The sequence below is a fragment of the Thamnophis sirtalis genome, unplaced genomic scaffold (genome assembly GCF_051295495.1).
Source record: "Thamnophis sirtalis isolate CommonGarterSnake01/CBP01778 unplaced genomic scaffold, rThaSir2_p1.2 scaffold_6, whole genome shotgun sequence".
Lineage (NCBI taxonomy): Eukaryota > Metazoa > Chordata > Lepidosauria > Squamata > Natricidae > Thamnophis > Thamnophis sirtalis.
Genome location: NW_028261386.1, coordinates 23669160 through 23691206, shown reverse-complemented (window position 1 = coordinate 23691206; position 22047 = coordinate 23669160). Strand labels below are relative to the sequence as shown.

At 40.3% G+C, this 22047-nt stretch overlaps 1 protein-coding gene across 1 annotated transcript; it reads right to left on the bottom strand.

Annotated features, from left to right (window-relative positions):
• Nucleotides 1-244: 244 nt before the first annotated feature.
• DRC1 (dynein regulatory complex subunit 1) lies at nt 245-21668 on the bottom strand. The gene is made up of 17 exons (XM_087717418.1): nt 21451-21668; nt 20504-20591; nt 19795-19907; nt 18863-19046; nt 16765-16902; nt 16579-16665; nt 15038-15160; nt 14058-14197; nt 11620-11754; nt 9001-9236; nt 7721-7899; nt 7449-7538; nt 6529-6615; nt 5854-6068; nt 4733-4876; nt 3826-3928; nt 245-835 (listed from the first exon to the last, which is right to left on the bottom strand). Exons 1-17 carry the CDS (start codon nt 21645-21647, stop codon nt 773-775), a joined length of 2322 nt encoding a protein of 773 aa, XP_087573544.1. The 5' UTR covers nt 21648-21668; the 3' UTR covers nt 245-772.
• Between the last annotated feature and the right edge of the window lie 379 nt (nt 21669-22047).

Sequence of the window (22047 nt, the reverse complement as noted above, 5' to 3'; positions counted from 1 at the left end):
CTCAAACCGCATGGCTTAGTGCAAGAGAAATCCAGTCTCAGTCCTACAATACAGTGTACCTTTGTGACTTCTTTTTTCCCCTCAAATTCATATTCATATTCAGTGTTTCTTTGGGATTATATTTCAAATATTTGAGAATGATAAAAGCTGCAATTGCAAGTCTTCATGATGCCATCCAATTACAGACCCTCCACCCCAGCCTCATCACATGTCTCCTTGGGTAACAAGGATGAGTCAGAAGAAATGGTGGTGTAATTAAATATTTATTTGTCATTTGACTTTTAATTCTTTTCAAATGTTCCCCCCCCCCTCAAAAAATAAATAAATGTTTGGAGTCAAAAAGACATCTTGTTTATATAGTCTTAAAATTTTATGAAGGATAAAGTTTTCCCCGTTTTCTGAAATATGTCAATATGGGCTTTGTCAAATCACATTGAGTTGTGGTTTGGGCATGTATCAGAGTATTTGCAAAGCGGATTTAATGTGCCTTAGTTTTAGTTTTAACTTAAGTTTTTATTACTCTCTATATACATCAGTGCTGCCATCATGCTAGAAAACAGCTGTGTGTCTCAGTTTAACTCAGGGACAACCAATCTATGAGTTTTCAAACAAGCACCTCAAAACAACTGAGGGGCTTACATGCTGAAATTGGTTATGCCCACTCTTGCCTCTTGGGGAGTTAAGTGGAGTTTATCGGACTACTTGTAATGATCCGGACAAGTAATGAGAATATTTCTCAATAACAAACCCACACCTCTTGCACGGAAGATTATCATGGGTTATTCATCTGCAGATGCAGTAGGTGGGTTGGTGGGATGAGCAACGCAGCATTGGCCTGTGACAAACAGAAGAAAAGAGATTACGGCTCCCTTGTATCCAGCTCAATTTCAAAATAAAAGTACCCCATGTCAAGGTACATAGGTTTTATTGAGAATTAGCACTGGCTCTCAAAATCTAGAGATTAGATTAAATAAAGTCTGTTCAGAATGATTCTAGAGCAGTGTTTCCCAACCTTGGCAACGTGAAGATGTCTGGACTTCAACTCCCAGAATTCCCCAGCCAGCATTCTGGGAGTTGAAATCCAGACATCTTCACGTTGCCAAGGTTGGGAAACACTGCTCTAGAGTCTATGGCTGTCTCTCTCTCTCTCTCTTTTCTCTCTCTTTTGTTTTTACTAAAGCCTATAAATGCATAGGAGTCTGTATGAAATAAGACAAAAATAGACTTAGTTCAGCATCCTTTCTCTGCTAGCTGTCTGTGGGAAAATCACAAGGAAGATAATGAGGACAACCATCTTCTTTTTCTAAATCCACTCCCTTAAAATTGTATTTGGCAACTTGTTATCTTTAAACGTGGTTCAAAATAGCTCAGGCCTCTGATAGACTGTTTCTCATGAGTTAGGAAACTACTTCAGCCAATAGTCATGTTGATATTGTGTGGCAAGAAATTCATGATACTGACCAAATAATTTCATGAAGACATAAGTGGTTGCCTGATCTTCTTCCAGTCAGCACTACTGACTGGTACCATGATCTTGCTCACATTAGGTAGGAGGAACAGGATGGGCCCTCAGTCTTTGGTACTGCTTTGTGTCTAGCAGTTGCTTCAATTTTACCTCCTTGGGATATATTCAATTATAACTCTCATGCATTCAACCATGGGTGTAAATCAGAGGTGGGTTCCTACCAGTTCGCACCAGTTCAGTAGAACTGGTTCATCAAATCTACCAAACCGGTTAGAAGAGGTTCCACCAGAAAGCAGGCCACACCTACAGAAGAGGTTCCAAAAAATTTTGAAACCCACCACTGACACACACAGACACACACACACACAGACTCACACAGAGAGAGAAAGAGAAAGAGAAAGAAAGGAAGAAAGAAAAAAAGAAAAAAAAGAAAAAGTGAGAGAGAGATGAAAGAAAAAAAGGAAAAAGGGACAGAGAGACAAAAGGAAGGAAAGAGAGAGAAAGAGAGAGAGAGAGAACACATGGCCAGCAAGCCACTCCCACCAGGTCACATGGCTGACAAGCCACTCCCACAAAAGAGGCCACACCCACAGAGTAGGTTCAAAACTTTTTTGAAACCCACCACTGGTGTAAATGCATTCCCATGAGACACTAAACGAAACAGTCCAGTGAAGAAACACAAACTTCTATCTTAATCTACATTACATTGATATATTTTTACTCTTATGCATATGCTTACTAGTTTTTACACTTATCACCATATAGTTGTCAGATCCCCTAACAGCTAGGCAACATAATGGAAGCAAGAATCCAAGATGTCAGTAAAGTGTCTTTAAGGATAACAAGCAAATAAGGAGTCTTGCAAACTCTAAAAGAAAATTATAACCTTCCTTCACTAGTGAATACCTTAAGGCAGAGTATCAAAACATTCCTTCCAGGTTTTTTACAATCTGGATTAGTTTAGAAAACTGTCTAAAGGAAAACTGTTAATAGACTCTCCTATCTTACAGCTAATAACTCTCTCAGCCTCCCCAATGCCTCTCACATCAGCTACAATTGGGGGTTTGGACAACATAGAACATGTAATACTTAAAGAGCGGTGCCTAATAGGAAGGATATAGTAAGATGATAACATACTGTGTATTATACTGATTTAATATGCTAAGCAAGTAAAAGTTAACATCACTTGAATCCAAGAAAATAAAGCATGAAGGACAACTGCTGATTCTATGAGGACTTGCAACTATATAAACTAGGGCAAAACTAGGACAGAAGTCATCCCAAATTTTATTTTGGGGAAAGATTTTTATACTGATTTGAATTTGATTTATTCCTAAGCATTTTCAGAAATTTTAGAAAATGCTGTCAAGGTTTTGCTGTTGATGCAGCTTGTATATTTTCAAAATATTGCTATATTTTAAAAAAATGCTTTGAAAATTATCCTAGAGAATGTTTTATGGCAGGGAAAATGACAAACATTATCAAATAAGCATAGCTCAGTGTAACTTAAATTCAGCGTGAGAAAGTTTTTGCAAACAGGATGCTGGATACGTCCTGCAGGGATTTTCTGGCCTAGCTACAGGTACCTAACTGACCTGGCCTATAACAAAGCAGGCCTTATGTAAGCACCTTGAAAACAATGCTATGGTTGCCAAGAGTCTATATGAGTTTATTATATAAATATTCAGAGACAAATCTTTTCTCCTACTTTAACAATATACCAGTGGAGAAGGGGATTTTAATTCACCAACTTTTCAACAAAATATATAGCTTTCTGACTGACAAGTTGTTAAATGTGATGTATATAAAAATGGTCAGTCTAACTATGAAGGCTGCAGGTTCTACATCTTTACAAAATCTTACATAGAGGCCAGATGGACAACTCATAAGGTAAAGGTAAAGGTAAAGGTTCCCCTTGCACATATGTGCTAGTCGCTTCCTGATCTAGGGGGCGGTGCTCATCTCCGTTTCAAGCTGAAGTGCCAGCACTGTTCGAAGACGTCTCCATGGTCATGTGGTCGGCATGACTAAATGCCGAAGGTGCACAGAATGCTGTTAACTTCCTACCAAAGGTGGTCCCTATTTTTCTACTTGCATTTTTACATGCTTTCGAACTGCTGGCCGAAGCCGGGACAAGTAACGGGAGCTCACTCCATTCCACGGCACTAGGGATTCGAACCACCAAACTGCCAACATTTCTGATCAACAAGCTCAGCATCTTATCCACTGAGCCACCATGTCACTGGACAATTCATATATAGGATTAAATTAGTTTTCCTGCATTTTTCAGAGAATTGAATTATGCGGTCCCCTTACACCTCTACAATTTTATGATTCTATGTTTCTACCCATTCACTTACCGGGGATTGTAAATATTGCTGTAGCAGTATCTGAAGTTCTTCATTCTGCTGAGTCAGCCCATCAGTCTCTTCAATCAACTTTGCCCTCAGAGTCAGAAAATGACTGGTGGAAAAGAGAGGAGTCCTTAACAGTATGGACAACAGTGTTTTTGACTGCAAACTTTTGAATGGGCAACTGTGAACCACATGGAACTCCTACATCCCTTCCTCAGCCCACAAATAATTTCCAGAGTTCCTCAGAGTAGATATGACCAAGCATTGCTAGTGAAGCACTGTGGCTAAATGGGTGCCTCAGGTGTTGAGGAAGGTTAAGGCTCCTATATATCATTTTAAGTCTATTTTTTTCCTCTTTGGGGGAGATGGGAAGGGTGAGAAACTCAAGATTACCTTGAGTCATGTTTTTCCAACCCTCCACACACAATGGATGTTTAGTTTGCACCATTACTCCAATATTATTAGAACATTATCAGTCAAACTCAATAGCTAGAGATGAGGTATGCAAGATGGGGAGAGTTATGTGTCCTCAATAAAAACATACAGCTTTTCCCTGTCATGGAGAGATGAACCCATTAAAACTGGGCAACAGAAGATCTACTTCCTGATAAACTAAACAAGTAAAGTAAAGAGGAGAAAGCCAGTATTTTCTGTCCATCTTTCTATAAATTTGCATTAAAAAAAACCCAGTGGTGAGACTGGCATTGAACTGGGATTTCATAAAGTTCATTGAAACTGAAGAAATAAGTTTTCTGCTATCTGACCTCAAGACATTACTCTCTCCACAAGTCTCTAGAATAAGTAACACATTAGCACACTTTGGCACAGATTGTTTAGATCAAAAGTGTCCAATCCACTCCTTGTATCTGCAGAGATTGCCCTACTATAGCTAAGGGCATTTTCCATCACTTACTAGTATTTTTGCAAGGCAACAATCAGAGCATCCCACAGCTTCAGTTTTCCATCTGGGATAACATGAGCCAATGCATCCCAATATTCTGAATCTTTAGAGTTGTCTCGCTCTTCATGTGCTTTCTTTATCTGTGGCCATTGGTCCCTAGAGGTGAAGAAAAGAGACACTGGCTGATAATTTGATCTGACATAAGCAGCTTCTTACTGCATTAGCCCTAATTTCATATCACAACCTAAGAGAAGGCTTCAACTTAATTCTTCTATGCTATTCTCACCAACACCAATATTTGCATGACCAGGGGCTGAGTCATTATACTAGAATGGAGAGCTCATAATGAGCTGCTATTTTGATACACTATGCATTTGGTCTCTTATCAGTGTTCAAATCTTGATGAAAACTTCATCAAATATAGCAATGATGGAATCCTTTCCAATCCAGACGGTTAAATTCATGGGACATATAATAGTTTACTCTTGCCCCCAACTTTCCCTGATTTTTATATAATTCCAGGCAGCTTATGACAGCACAAACACAAAAATATAAAACAAAACACATAGGAAATTACTAAACATTACTAAAGATATTTAAGACAATAAAATCTTCATTAGCTTTCAAAAGAAAGCCAATCAAGAATACAGCTAACATATTCCAATCCTGTTAACTGATCAGCTTTGGGGGGGCTTTTATCTGCCAAATCATGAAAAATGTTGAATCATCTGTATTGTTTCTCTATATCATGTAATATATGTGGTTATGTGAGCATATGCATAACTTTGTACTTATTTATTTAGTCATGTTTATGTAGTGTATAAAGCCTCCAGAGGGCGAAAAACGGCCCAAAATCAAGGCTGAAAATCAGGCGGGCTGGAGCTGACAGGGCAACTCCTCGCGTGCCCTTAGAAATGGCTCCACTCGCCACCTATGGCATGCGTGCCATAGGTTCACCATCACAGCCCCATAACTATAGCCTTTCTCTCAGTGGCACTGCTTATTTGACCTTGCACCTATTCCAGGTGGCTCATGAGCATCATATGCACTACTACCAAGCCAACATTTGGTTTTAAACCATTGGGCAAATCCAATACCCCTACCAGGCCCCATTTTTTTCAATCCAGACCTACCTTGACATCTGAAATTCTTGCACAAATGCCTTGAGAGCCTTCAAAATGTCATCAGGATGCATGTAAACTGCAGAAAGGGGCACTGTTGTAACCATGGCGACTTTGTCCTCCTCTTGTGATTCTACAGAAACCTCCTCCTTCTCCTCCTCTCCTAGACTCACTGCATCTCTAGATACTTCTTTGACAATTGTATCTGCCACTACAGCATCTAAGTCCTAAAGGAAAATGAAGAATTCTGGAAGAACAATAATCATACCGTACGTCCCAATGAAGTACAGAGAATGTTCAACAGTCTTGAGAGAGCGGAGATGTATGTGTAAGGGAGAGTATTAAAGAAAAACAAAGAGAAGTAAGACATGAATGAAAAGCTCAACATTTTGTGAAAAGCAACCATAACCCCACATTTGCTGGTATTGGTTAAAAGTGCAATCCACGACCGCAACTAAAACAATCCTGAGAGAAGAATGATTATTTTTGCCACTTCATGTTTCTCAGCCTCCATAGGGCAGAGGTGGGGGGGACGGGACTTTCAGCTTCAATGACATCACATAGAGAAAGTCCATGGGAGGGGGGAGTAAACAATTAAGCCAGAACTACCACTAGTTTGATGAAGCAAGTTTTGATGGTTGGATTGAAAGTCATTATGTTCATTAGTTGAAGCCCCATCTTTATTACCTGTGAACCAGCCATCTTCTGAGCCTTGAAATGCATGAAAAACTCTGCCATTTGATACACATCATCTTCACTGTCAATGGACAGGGCCTGTAGGAAAGTATAAAAACCTAAATGGGTGCTAACAGAGTAGCTAATTAGGTGGTATAAGGAGTCCTGTTAGAACTCAAAGCTAAACTTAAAAACAAAGGCTTGGACCTTATACTCCTAGCAGATTGTATAAATCTCTACTTTGGGGTAAATAGTAATAACTGCTGGAAGAAAATCAATTACTGTTGTGGCCCGCTGTCAGACAATGAGGAGGTTGGGGAGGAACATGGACCAGTCTGCGGGCTGAGGAAAGCTTAGACGAGAGCTCTGCGTCGGAGGCAGAGAGGGAGCTAGACAGCAGTGAGGCAGAGGAACAGCTGGAGCCTGTTCCCAGTGTGCGCATGCACAGAGCTGCCAGAAAACAAGAACAACTAAGAAAGCAGGGTCGACTTGGGAGTATAGCCACACCTTGGAGGTGATTGGCCCCTCCCAAAAGAGGAGTGAACTGGGAGTGAGCTTTTGCAGGAAACAATTCGTTCCCTCGGTCGTTTCAAGAGTGGAAAGTGCTGTTTGTGACTATAAGAGACTCCGCGCCAAGTGTTGCCTTGCCCTGCATTTGGAAACTAGTTATCTGGCAGCTCTCCAAACGAGATAAGGTTCGTGTTGATAAATATTCCTCTGAAAGACTGCTTGCCTGGCCTTTTTGACTGTGAATGAAAGGAATTCACAGTCATGTAAATAAAAGAGGTTTTGCCGGGACCAAGGCTCTGCTTCATGCTTTTTAAGGAAGCCTAGGTCAGAACAGTTTCCAAGGTAGCACATATAGGCCCCAATCCCAAAGGACCAAGTACATCCTTTCCCTATCACTTCTGTAAGAGAATTCAGGAACTTACGGTGAAGATGGAGTCCAGCTCCATGAGAACGCGATCAGGCCTCTCTAGAGGTTGCAGGAGACCCCGAAGCTTGCTCTCAATCAAAAAGCCCTGGCCAAGGAAACAGATACAGAAGACAAGAGGGGAAACATCAATTGCTGGCTGGACTAATTCCTAAAGGTGAACTTAGGACATGACTTCAAGAGGATATTGTGACATAGCAAGGCCCAGCCTCAGAAACAGACAACCGCAGCCAAAGATGAACCCAATGTTTTCTTATTTTCCCAGCTCACCGACTCATCACAAAGGAGCTCCAGAATGTGCTTGATGATCTTTCTTGAAATAGACCAACGTTTCTTTGATTCTGGTTCAGGTTCCTCACCCTCTTTATACTCCTCTTCTGGGACCGCTTCATTGTCTTCTGGTGGTCTGTCCTCAGATGGGGATAAGAGCTGCTGAAGTGATTGACTTGCTAGAGAAAAAAAACCAGAATCTGGGGCAGCAGCGTAGCAGAGAACTTTCCTAAATACATAAAGCAATTATATCGGCTGTTCTTTATCTAGTCTAACATATGCCATTTTAACAAGTCGGCATACAACATCCCTCATGCAAGATGACTGGGTCAGCAACAGTCCCTACATTTCTATAATTCCATAACCCCAGGCAAATTCCACATTTATTACTAGATGCCTAAGAAAGTTTCAGTCTTAATTAGTATTAAAAACAACTTTTTGCCTTTGCAATGTCACAAGTATTCATCAATTTGTAGCACTAACTGACCAAACCAAAAAACAGGATGTTTGAAGAGGGGAGATGTTACATGATCAGAAGTCACTTCTCTAATTATTTAGAAAAGGGCTGTAAAAACCAAGTCCCAAAGTTGCATGCGGTTCCCAAAACACTGGATGCAGCTTCCATAAATTCCTTCACAGGTTGCCATCATCTTGCAATTTTTTTTATACGGCCAGATTGCAGAAATTACAGAGAGGTTAACAGAGTTACCAAGCTTTCTGAACAAATGAAGGCGAAAAGTGCTTCAGAGCATGTCGTGGCATGAACATGGCACTTCTCTGAAACCCTTTAAAGCAGCTGTAGCTTTTTCTATGATCACCTAGCTGCTCTTAAAAGCTGCCATGTGATCCTGGGGGAAAATACAATTAATCTTTTGGTTTAAAGAGCTATAAAAAGGTGTCCATCTGTGTTCCCTTATTTTCAGGGAAACACAGTAGTGAAAGTAAAGTATGTAAAACTGGTGTATCCAGGTATGGCTTCATACTCTGCATTATGCATATGTCCGAAAATTAGTCTTTGCAGGAGAATTTAGCAGAATTTGTCAATTTCTGAGAGAAAAGAAAGCTCTCATCCTTCATTTCTGAGGAAACTATGCAATTGTCTTCATTTTTATCCCCCTTTCCTGATTTCCACGCCTCATCAACTTCTTACTTGCTAAATAAATCCCATTTTTATAATGGGAAACAGAATCATTTAAACAGGCATTAGCAATGTGTCTCAAATTGCATCAATCATGCTGCCTTCAGGCCGAATTCCACAAAAGTTTTGGAACTTTGCTTACTCTCAGGTGTGATCACTTCACGGGCCAGCTCATTGGCTGATTTTATCTTCTTAGTATGGATGATAGGTCCCACGTTGTGCAGGAACCAACCATCAGGTTCAGTCCAGGGCAACCCCAACTGCTGAGAATGGATGACACGGTCAGCATCAAAGGCTTTGCGAATCAGCGCTTTGGCCTCTTCTTCATTCATCAGCCACACATCCAGGAAATGTTCAGCATCCACAATGGCAAAATGTCTGAGATAAAAAAAGAGATGCATGACTCAACAAATTTGAATCTATACTCAGAAGTAGCTTTTGATTGGTATCAGCAAACAATGGTTTGGGTACAGATCAATAGTAAAATAGTTAGAAATCCCAAGATTCAGATCCCAATGATGATGATGATGATGATGATGATGATGTCATCCATTCAGTCTTGTCCAATTCTTGGCGATTCTATGGGCCAGGTCTCTCTATGTCTTCCAATCTTGCATTGCTTCTTTTTATTGTTCAGTGCTGTGTCTGGTGTCAGATTTGATAGTGCAAATTCTAATCTATGCAGCTAAATTGCTCAGATCATACAGTACATCATGCCAACCTCTACACCCAGGTTAACAAAGCATAATGGTGTCACCTAGCGTGCTATATCCAAATAGACCAAATGTAAGACTTAATATGATGGAGTGGTTCAGACAATATGCTAAGCAAATGGCAGGATCCATACAGCAAGCTGATTAAGCCAATAAATGTGAACTGCTCTCATTGCTAAGCTTTATTGTACCTCAGCAAGAACAGCAACAACTGCTCTCACTTGCTTAATGTAGAGCAACTTAAAGAAAACAACAGTTGGTTTTCCTGACATCACATCCCAGCAAAAAAAAAAGAATAATTTATTGCTTTTCCAACAGGAAGAGACATGTTTTGACAGATGGTTGCTCTACCTGCCTCAAGGATCAGCCACTGTTTTATAGACAGAATGCTACAATGACTGATCCAGAGGCGATAGTGAAGGAAGACTTCTGACTAATGTTAGAAAAGCTACAAGAAAAGTAGTGAAAGGAAGCAGCTCTCATACGTGAGTTTTTAAACACACCCTGCAGTTTTGAAGGCACAGTCGTGACTGACAAAGCACTTCTCCTGCTTCCATCCATGGGTGATGGCATGCATTGTGATTTGAAAGTTGGTTTTCTGAAAGCTAAATGACTGATCTCTACTGTTATACTAACTAAAATAATTAAAAAACAATGTAGTGTGACCAGAGATAGATATGCATCGGGGTGAAATGCTCTGAAGTCTGCTACTGGTTCGCCGTGCGTGCGCATGCATTCTTTTTACACATGCACACCAAACACGCACTTTGTGTGCATACGCACCACAGGCACTGATCATCGGAACTATCAGTTTGCCCAAACCGGTAGTAAAAAATGCTACCAGTTCAGGGGAACCGGTAGCTCCAACGATCAGCTGTGCAACAACTGATGCTGCGAGATTTCTAAATTTCTAAATATCTAAATCGCGCAGCACAGCTAATTGTCATACAACTGTTTGTTGAAACCAAACCGATAGTATTTTTTACTATCTATTCGGGCGAACCGATCCAAAATGGCAGCATTTCACCCGTGATATACTTGGAATACTTTAAAGTTGGCCAAGAGGAACTGGACAAATTCCACACTATCATTGCAAACATTGAGATGGAGGAATGTGTCAGGAAAAGAAGAAAAATACTACTATAAGCCCATGGATTTGTTTGTCCGAAGGCAGCGATAAAGATTGCAAATGGCTCTCACATAACTGCAAGGATGCTATGACATCTTGAACTTTCAAAGACCAGTCATACGTATCACTCGTTCAGCACCTGTCATAAATTGAGTCATTGAACAAGTGGTTGTTAAACTAGGACCACCTGCATGAGTATAACCTGCCTCCATGGAGGGCTGGTGATGAAATGAAAGCAACACTGTGATATTATGTCTTTTAATGATTAGGAAAATTTTGCACTGCAGTTAACAAGTCATGAGGAAGAGTCCTGTATAAAAAGAAATGTGTGTGGTTTGTGCTTCAGTATGTTGTAATACGTATGTGTGTGTGTGTGTTGGTACACAATTGTGACTTGTTCAATTAGTGTTAGGAATATAATCTAACGGTTGGGTTGGCAATATATAAATCATGTAACAATGCTATACCTGTTTCTTTAAATCATGCTGTAAATGTGATTTGTTGCTGTTTCCTCAAGCGGTCATAAGATGGAGCCAGAATCACTGTTAGATGCTGATCTGATCTGAGTGTTTGGAAGCTGGCTGTTAAAGGTGCTGTAAAGTGTTCAGTGTGAGCTATTGTAAGTTTTGCAACTGCTAGAAAACTTTGTGTACCGGACTGTTTGTATGATTATGGACTATGTTATTTGGATTATCTCTTAACTGAAAGACGTTTACAGTTTAATTGGTTGAAGGTAAACACAAAGAATAGTTCATTCTTCACCCCCTCCCCACAACATAGATTTACAGGATTCTTAGTGTAAAGAACACAATTCTTCATCTGTTCTGAGGGCAACGTAACTGACTGCAGAATTCTAGGCCAAGCAACAAACTATCTCAAATTGCCTTCATCTGCCCCTCATTCCAGGGTGCAGTCCCACCTCATTGTTCTCTGCAAGTCCTTGAACTGCTCCACAATCCGCTTATAGTCAGCTGTCAGTGTCAAGTTCTCCTCACGATACTGCTTGATCTGCTTGGCTAATTTTAGGCGCAGGTTATTGAGCACATCATGCAGTCTAAGAAGCAAAGAGACAGACACATCTATTACAAAGAAGGACAGGAATCAATGCCCAACACAAATTATACCCACTGCGGTCAGAGACAAAAAAATGGAGGACTTAAATCCTTTAAAACTCAGGGTTTAAAAAAACAAGGCTCTCCAGCCTTGGGAACTTTAAGTCTGGTGGACTTCAACTCCCAAAAAGCTGGCTGGGGAATCTGGGAGTTGAAGTCCACCAAGCTTAAAGTTGTCAAGGTTGGAGGCCCCTGCTTTAAAGTATTTCATCACTTTGTGGCAATAAGAGTTATTAGGCAGAGTTATTAATAATGGATTTCATTGTTCACATATCATGGATTTTAGACACTACAAATTTACATTACCCTCTGAGAATCTGAAAAGCTTCTTAGGATAGGCATACAGGTAGTCCTCGGCTTACGGCCATAATTGAATCCAAAATTTATGCTGATAAATGAAACATTCATTGTGTGAATTTTGCCCCTTTTTACAACCTTTCTTGCCACAGGTGTTAAGTGAAATCACTGCAATTCTTAAGTTAGTAACATGGTTGTTAAGTGAATCTGGCTTTCCCATTGACTTTGCTTGTCAGAGAGTCATAAAAGGAGATCAAATGACCCAGGGACACTGTAATGGTCATAAATATGAATCAATTGGCAAGCATCCAAATTTTATTCATGCAACCGTGGGGCTATTGCAATGGTCATAAATGTGAAAAATGGTCATAAGTCATTTTGTTCAGTTCCACTGTTCCATCCAATTTTGAATGGTCACTAAATGAACTGTTGTAAGTCAAGGACTAACTGTACTTAAGTGCATTCTAGCATAGTTCAGAATATAGGTAGTCCTTGATTAATGACAGGTCACCTTACAACTGTTTGAAGCTATAATGGACCTCCCTCCCCAAAAATACTTATGATCAAATTTCATAGTTTCAACAATCTCATACACACACACTTCAGTCATGTGTTCGCATTTGAGTGCTTGGCAAACAACTCACATTTACAGCTGTTTGCAGGGATCCATAGTCACATGACTGCATTTTCCAACCTTTTTTGCAGGCTTCTAACATTTTCTTCCTGTTTCCGGGGGTGTGTGTGTGCCCATAAAACAGATTCGCTTAATGACAGCTGTTTAATTCAACGATAGCAGCATTGGCTTAATGACAACCCACAAAAAAGATCATAAAATTGGGTGTGGTTACATGATGACTCATATAACAACCACAACAACTATGACTGTAATTCGAGGCTCAATTTCAGGCACAAGCTGAGGACTACCTGTATTTGCACTTCCTTTCCAAAACAAGAAAAAATGGTGGCTGCAGAAGAGTCAGGTGCAAAAGACCAGGGCCAAACATTAAGTTCCAATTAAACTGATTGGGACAAAATTGGGAAGATGGTTTTTCAAGAGACAGCTGGACTTTCTTGATTTTCTTTGAAGATGTTTCACTTCTCATCCAGGTTGAAGAAGCTTCTTGGATGAGAAGCAAAACTTCTTGAAAGAAAAACAAGAAAGTCCAGTTGCCTCTTGAAAAAGCACCTTTGGGACAACCATCACCTGGATGACTGAGAAGCCCCATAGACAATTAAACAGATTTATTGCTCATGCCTATACTCAGGAATCTAGTCAACTAACAGTTAGTACTATTTGTGCACTAGTTAAAGGGTTAATAGGACTCAAGAGGGTTGGACTTAGGCTGTTTGTGGCAACATAGAGACTCTAAGCTGATTACTCTTTTGACTCAACCCCCAAACTCTGCTACTCTTTCTCCTACAAATAGGAATCAATAAAAATATGAATTCCAATTTCCAATTTAATAAAAATTTGTATGCCGCCCACTCCCTAGGGACTCTGGGCGGCTTACAGACAGATAAAAAACATTTAAAAATTTAAGAATAAAGGTACATAATTAAAATTGCACATCATCCATTCAGTGTAGGTGGGGCTGGACATTGATCAACAGCCCCAGGCCTGCCAGAACAGCCAGATCGTGGTGGCTTTATGGAAGGCCGGGAGAGTGGTAAGGGTCCGGATCTCTATGGGTAGATCGTTCCACAGGGTCGGCGCAGCTACAGAGAAGGCTCTCCCCCGGGGAGTCGCCAGCCGGCATTGTCCGGTCGACGGCACCTGGAGGAGGCCCAACCTGTGAGATCTAGTTGGTCGTTGGGAGATATGTGGCAGGAGGCGGTCTCTCAGGTAGCCAGGTCCTAAACCATGTAGGGCTTTAAAAGTAACGACTAGCACCTTGAAGCGCGTTCGGAGACCAATAGGGAGCCAAGGAAGCTGTTCTCCTACTCTCACCTATTGAGCTTCCGCTTCTGTTGGGATTTGATTATGGTGTTCTCATCATCCCTCTTCTTCAGCACTTGGAAATTGTATTCCAGCTTCTCTTGATTTAGTTGGTAGATGGCTTTCATTTGCTGGAGCTGCTGCTCCAGGATCTGGTACCACAAAAGAAAATAATATACTAAGTCAACTTCGTAATAGCAGAGCTGTGCCTGTTTAGGGTGGCAAAAATCAAGAGTATAAGAGCACTTTTTCAATAACAAATTTTATTAAAAGGCATGCATGCCTTTGATAAAAGTGTTAGAAAAAGATGCTTCTAGACTTCTTTTTCTTTTTTACACTGAGCACAAGCCAGGATTGTGATATAAATTCCACTCATGATTTTGCTACAGGTGCATCAGGCTGAGCAGCAATAATGCTATCCCTTTAGTGTTTTCATCATATGTCAACAACATTGCCTACTGTATACTTTAAGGTGCCAAGATGGAGCTTCCCAAATAAACACACTGACTAAAAATTTTAGCACCCTCATCTGAAAACAGGTAACCAGCTTGGGAATCTGGAGAGGAAATAAAAAAAGCAGAGCTATTGAGAAGAAACCAGAGATGAAAGTTCTCTTACTGAAGACAAAACACTGCATGAAGTTGAATAGTTTCATCCTTGCATCAGAAGGGATATTAAAGAGCATAATTAGAACATCATGACCCTGATCTTGAGCTGAGGAAGTTGGAAGACTTCCAAATACAGCTATCTATATAATTTTTAGATATTTAAAAACTTTACTGAAATCTATGCATATTAATGGTTGTACTAAGGGGTATCCATTGTTGTGCGCCAGCGTGGCCAGCTTCTTGGTGTCCACCAGATGAAATAAGGAAACACACACTGAGGAATCTGTCAATGGCAACCTCACCTTCCCACCGCTCTTTGGGGCAAATTGTCCTGCTTTATTCAGCATCTCCCAAATGGGCGTATAAATAGTTCTTGATTCACACCTGCACATCATGCTCCAATTTGATCTTTATAACATTGTACTCCTCAGCATCTTGCACCCGCAGTTGGTTCAGCTCCTGTTCATACTCCTCCACCTTCTTCAAGCGAGCCATCATAAAATCCAACTTTAAAAGGGGGAAAATATGTTAGGTAGGGCTCTAATTAAAAATAGTCAAAGTTCTCCCCTAGACTGCACTTGATTATATGCCATGAAGTCTTGATCACATAGATTTTCTCCATGATGATCTGGTTCTGACCTACGGCTCTTCTAACATACCAACACCCCACACACAAAACACTTTTTGTGCTGCTTCATTGGGGAGGGGGTTATTTTCCCAGAAGGGTCACCCAAGGCATAAAGGTAGTTCCAGCTGCCCAGCTAAAGCAAGTAGGCACTTGCATTAAGCGGCAGCAATATCGGAAGATGCCAGAGGCACATAATCACTTTAGTGACAATGGCAAAGGCATCAATTCATACTACATGGGAGAAGACAATGGTAAACCACTCCTGTATTTTTCCCCAAGGAAATCACAACGATAGAAAATATAAAATTATTGGTTCCAGTCAGGAATTTGTGCTTTGGAAATTCATGTTGGCTCTTTGCAATATCAGAATTCTTTTCTAAGTTCTCACATCTATCTATCGATCTATCTATCTATCGATCTATCTATCTATCTATCCATCCATCCATCCATCCATCCATCCATCCATCCATCCATCCATCCATCCATCTCTAAGATGCCAGCCATCTTGCGGTTCAAGGCAACTCATGCTTAATGATTGGGTAATGCACTGTTGATATTTATGATAATGAAATGTCTGCAAGAAAACAATCATGAGAGCACCAGGGACCCCTCATCTCAATATGCAAATATTCTCTTCTACAGCTAATGATCTGTCCTAAAAATTTTCTGAATATTAGCATCATATTAGCATCAGCCTATTCCCACATTGCCAAAGATAAGGGCAAAATCTCCTTCTTTCAGTTTCATGCTATTTCAAAAAAAATTTAAAAAGTTTCCAAGATTATTTAAAAAAAATAAATACAGTGTAGTTAGAAGCAATAACATTTACTACACATACTTTTGGGGGAAAGCACTTTTTCTACCATTGTGTGCCTCTTCACATATGGACCTTGAGTCAAGTCTTCTATTTCCCATTATGAAAGACACAATGGCAGAGATTAACCAAGAAAAATCAAGAGAGCCTGTTATGTTCCAGATTTTAAAATATAAAGTCACCCTAAATTACACTCTGGAGATCACATCTAGGCTTCTTCTGCCTATACTCATTTATTCAACCTCAAGCATTGCCCATTAATCAAGCCATCAAAAATCTTGATATTGACAAGGACTTTTCCAGAAATATTTAAGCTTTACAAAAGATTGTTACTCAAGTTTCCTCTGCCTTTTCCTCTTATATTTCAGCTATTGCTATATACCTTTCTTTTCCATCAGCTTTTCCCCAAAGGACTCTCTTGGGTTATCATTGCTCCCTGAACAGCTCCCTAAACTGCTCCCAGAACAAAAATACCCAAATTACCTCTTGTCGGTTGAGAGCTTGCATGGCTTGCTCCCATTTCTTTTTGTTGCTTGTGAGAAGTTCACGACGCTCCAATTCAAAGGCTTTCTGGAGGGGAAAAACCCTAAGATTTAAACATCTATGGAGATTCTTTTTGTACATGCAGAACAAACAAGATACATGTTTCGCTTAAAAATAATCATATACCTCTATATGCAAAAGTTCTCGACGGTAGATTTTAACGAGATTTCGGATCTGTTCTTCCATTCGCTCAAGCAGCAAATTAATGTCTTCATTCTGTTTCCTAAGATCCTTCACATACTGATCATCTTTACTCTTCAATTCCTGGACAAGCAAAAACAATCGGGAAAGCAAAAACTTGTATTCAGAAAAATAATTAATTGTGAAAAATAATTAATTGTGGCATTGTTCCACTGTTTACCTCTGCAAACCTGAATGCTGTTCAGCAAGCTAGAGGATATGTTCAGTAGTAATACAAACAGTCAAGGCCTAGCAGCTGCATTATTAACACAGCATGCAAAGCTTAGTTAATAGTGATCTAACTTTTTATAGCTTAGCTGTTATAGCTTAGCTGTTATAGGATCCCACAGTGTATTTGATGAGTTTCATAGTTCAGTATGTAGTGGAAACCCAGTAAGCCAATTCAGAGACCAATTCAAGCTGATTGTACCAATCTCGTTAATCTGCCTTCATCCCCAAATGTTTGAGTAGAAATGCATAATTTTTTTAGGGCAGGAGACTACACTACCATGGATGATCTAAATCAGGGGTGTCAAACTCACATCATCACAATGGTGTCACATGATGTATTGGGACTCCCCCCCCCCTTCACTAAACTGGGTGTGGGTGTGACCAGCACGTGACGTGGCCGGCCCACGGGCTGTGAGTTTCACACCCTGATTTAAATAGACAGAGCAAGGATGAAATGGATGTGATTTATGATGACACTTATCCTGCACTGCAACACACATCCTAACCCTCACAGGCACATGTTTATTCAATATGCATACAAAACTATTTTTCCTCATACAGTGTAAATACACATGTGAACTGTAACTTCCCACCCTTCCATACACACACAAACACATTTTCTCCTTCCCCTCTCACTACTTCCCAATGCATTGATCAAAATCAGTGTTTTCCCATATGTTTTTCTCTCTCCAACAACTGTGATCCCTTTTTCCCCAGAAATGGGGCTCAAAATCACCATGTTTATGGCAGGAAAAAACAGTTATCATATTTCACAGAAAGTATCCTGTAGTTGGACAAACAGTTAAACATTAATAAACTACATGAAATCAAAGGGAGGGGGAGAAGAACACCATTTTTTTTCCAGTCGTCACAATGTGGTGGCAGATTCAATACCCTCAGCATTTATGGAAACTTTAAAATTTATTATCAGAACTCAGCAGCAAGTTTGAAAATGGCTCTGGGGATCATAATCTCACCACGGGGAGCCACATGTAACTTGTTGGTCATGGACTATACACCATTCTTTAAAGCACCAAATAAGGTGCTGTTAGCTGTTTAGTCCAATTGCTGCTGAGGATATTACTTTTAAAAATCTCATATTTCTTCCAAAGATCATAGGGCAAAAGAAATAGCTCTCATTCACATTGCTATGCTTACCACTTGCCATTTTTTCTAGTAATAGTACCCAGCTGTGAAAAGCCATTCCCAGAGAGTATCATCTGGAATTTATAGTTTATTGCAATGACAATCTATTTTACTTCCCAGGCTTTTCAACTTTTAAAAAATAGCAAATATATCAGATATGAAGAAAAGATTTATTTTACCTCAGATTTTGCCTGTGAATTACAAGGAAGTGGGCTGTTTTATATTTTATGGGAGAACATAAACACCACTTTTGATTTTTTTAAGGGGGTGGGAAATGCATATAGGCACACAAATGGGTCATTAACAAACAAAAATATAATGGAGGGGAACATATGAGTTTCAGCTAGAATTAGTTACTCCCTCTTAATAAGGGGAAATAGAGCTGAGAGTTGCTTGTATTCTTCCTTTCAGTGATGATGATTATTACACACACACACACACAAACACAAACACAAACACACACACACACGGTAAGGATTGCTTTTCCATCACAGTTTAATATATGTATCTAAAATGCCCTTCTATGTGAGATATTTTGAATTATAAAACTCTTTAAAATTTCTTTCTCTAAATTCAGTGTTCTTCTTAGCATGGACCTTTCAGCATGTCCCTGCAGCCATATTTGCTGAGAGCAATCTGATGCATATACACTAAGCATGAATCCTACCTGTTGCAACTCACTAATAACCTTGTTCTTCTCTTCAATCAGCAATGCACAGTGCTGCTGCTGTAGATTTAGAGCCTCCCAGAGATCCTGGGGGATGATCTTCTGCTTGGCCTTGGCCCACTTGGCAGTGATCTCATCAAACTTATCCAAGTTGGCCTTGGCTTCATTTTCCAGTTTCTCAACCCTGAGAATAACAATATCTAGGCAGTTTACTCAAAGCAAGCTAGATGAAATTCAATTCTGTTCTATATCAAGATTAAAAACGGATACATTTGTTGGGGATTACTATAGATCATGAATAATCTGAAATGATCCTTGGAACATTAGCTCTGTTCCTTCCTCAGTCTTTCTTTTTGGTGGAAATCCAAGCTTCAAATTTTTAAAAATTGTACAAAGCAGCCTTTTCTTTGTCTGCTGGGCCTTGTAGTTCATTCAAGTTCAAGCTAATGCATTAAAATGAACTACAGATGCCATATTTAATTTCTACTCAAAAGCAAGGATATCTGTGGGGGATGGGGTGGGCATTACAATTGTCAAGGAATATTTATTTGCAAACCAAGACAAATCATTAAAAATACATTAATTATACATATATGGACAAAACACGCAAACATATACATATATATCAGGTCTGAAAACAATAAGTAACATGAAGAGAGCATCAGATGGCTTTTATAAGCCATAGCCATTAATAAAAAGTTTACCATCTTCTTGAAGGCATCCTGCAATGTACACACAATGTATTTTAAAAGATGCAGGGTTCTGGTTGTGCAGTTACAGCTACCATCTTGACCTTTAAGCCCCCAGACACCCCAACTCAAGTGGAGTGTGCTTCATTAAGACAACCCTAACAATATTCAGCTTTATTTTTATCTTTCTTCCACATCCTCAACACTGCACAGTTCCAAGGGATGCCAATACAGAGGTCTTACCTTTGACGAGTCAGCTCTTCTTCCTCTGATCTCCTGTGTGCCTCCCGAGCATCAGCTGCCACCTGGATGTTTGTTACTAGCTGTGTGCCATCAAGCAACAATTTGGCCAATCTCTGAAAGAAAATATGCCAGAATCATATTATACATTCATACAATATATCAAATTCAGTTATAGAATTTGCAGAATATAAATAGTATTTGAAGAACTGCCTCTCCCAGGTTACATCTACCTGTCTACCTACATCTAGCCCCAGAATGCAGGCAGGGAGTGGTGGGGCATATTCAGGTCTCGTCTGCTGAGCAGCTTCATCTGACAGTACCACGGAGGCAAACATTCACTATCATGGCATCATCTCTGCAGAACATTTACCCATCCAGATTGAGATTGGTCCTGATCATACTGATTTTCTAGCAATCCCTTAAGCCTTGATTTTGTCTGCAGGCCTGAAGATCCCATGAGTGGGGTTCTTATGGTATGGCTACACTGTATGTAAGATCTTGAAGACATTCTCCTATGGTTTTAGTTATATTTAAATTTAATTGTTTAATTAAATATAATCCTTTTTCAAACTTTTATAATAGTTCTTAAACACAAACTATTGAGAAATCAAGTTTCTGTCTTATTCTGCCTTGTTGGATAGAGTGAATACCTTTTCTCCATATGTCATACGTTGTAATTCACACTGTGATTCCTCAATTCTCTACTAACCTGTCTACTGTCCTCTATTTGCTTGTAACTCCTGCTCTGTTCCTCTTCTACAAATTTTTTTGCATCCGGATCTTCCCCAAGGGCTTCCCTAAAACAGAGAAAACAAACACAAATATCTATTTAACCCAGTGGTTCCCAAAGTGGGGCTTATGCCCCACAGGGGGGCAATTTCATTTTTAATGGGGGCAATTTGTTGTTTAAACAAATTGCCCCCATTAACTTGTGTAAACCAAGTTCATGGCCTTTTAGGCTTCCTCCATGTGAGTAGGGTACACTTTTTGAGTAAAATAAGAATTATAAGGGGGGCAGAATCAGGATTTTAAAGATGCTTAGGTGGGGCATGGCCAAAAAAAGGTTGGGAACCTATGATTTAACCTATGAATGATTTATTATTACTGTAGGTGCTAATAAACAGCTAATCCGAAGCGGGTTCCCAAAAAGTGTATTTTTCCTGCTAAGGAAAAGGGCAAAAAATAAAGATGTTAAAACTTTGGAGGGTCACTTATGTAAGAGATATCTCACCATCCCAGTCCCTAAAATCCTGATACTGAGTGCATTCTAAAAGCCTTGTAGTATTCACAATCCATTATTTTTGTTCAATTTGAATTAGAGCGAGCTTTTAGACACAGGCAATGGAGGGGGCAATAGGGATGAGCCCCATTTAGTGGAAACCAAATAAACGAGGGTGGCTTTGGGGGATGAGTGGGGATCAATTGGGATGAAGTCCCAATGCCTGAGATGGTTGAAGATTGACAGGGCACGAGGGTTCACTTAAGTTGGCTAGCATTTTAGGACCGGTCACGGTTACCTCGTGGAGGAAGCATTTATTATATCTGCAGCTGGACTGTGGATTTGCAATTACGAAAAAGACTGGCAGATTTGCCTTTCAGGCTTCAATTCTTGCATGTGCGTCTATTCCCCCATCCCGCCCCCTCCATCAAACCGACCGTCGTTTCGCCTCCAGGCGGACGGCGATGCGAGCTCGGCGGGCGGCGATGCGTTCCAGGGGGTCATCTGAGTTTAAATTGACCTGCTTGGCACGCGGGACAGCGCCGCTGGCAATGTCCCGGCTGGCCCCGCCCGCCGCCTCCGCCTCCACGTCGACATCTGTCCCCGCTTCGCCTTCGGCTACAGCGGCGCTCATTTTGGCGGCGTTGGTACTCCGCCGGCCTCAGCAACCGCCTGTTTCCGTTACCATGGTAACAGCGTCCCTAGCAACCCAGGCGGAAGGCCTGCCGCCTTCTACGGAAGCCGATTGAACAGTTGCCTGCCTGTTATTCCTATAGAAATGTGATAACGAAGTCCCTGTTTTCCTCTTAAATTCCTATGCGGGTCTCTGTAGTTAGGTTGAATCCTGTAAATACTAATGCAGAAAGGCTCAGCGGAGGTGATAACACCGATGTGTTTCTCTTTGAGGAACATTTTAACGATCACATTTAATGTGATAAAAGCCTTCCTATTTAGCCGATGGTTTAACAAAAGGGGAAGGGATTCCCCTTCCAAGGGGAATCTAGGGATACCTGGAGATTTTGCTGACTGGCGAC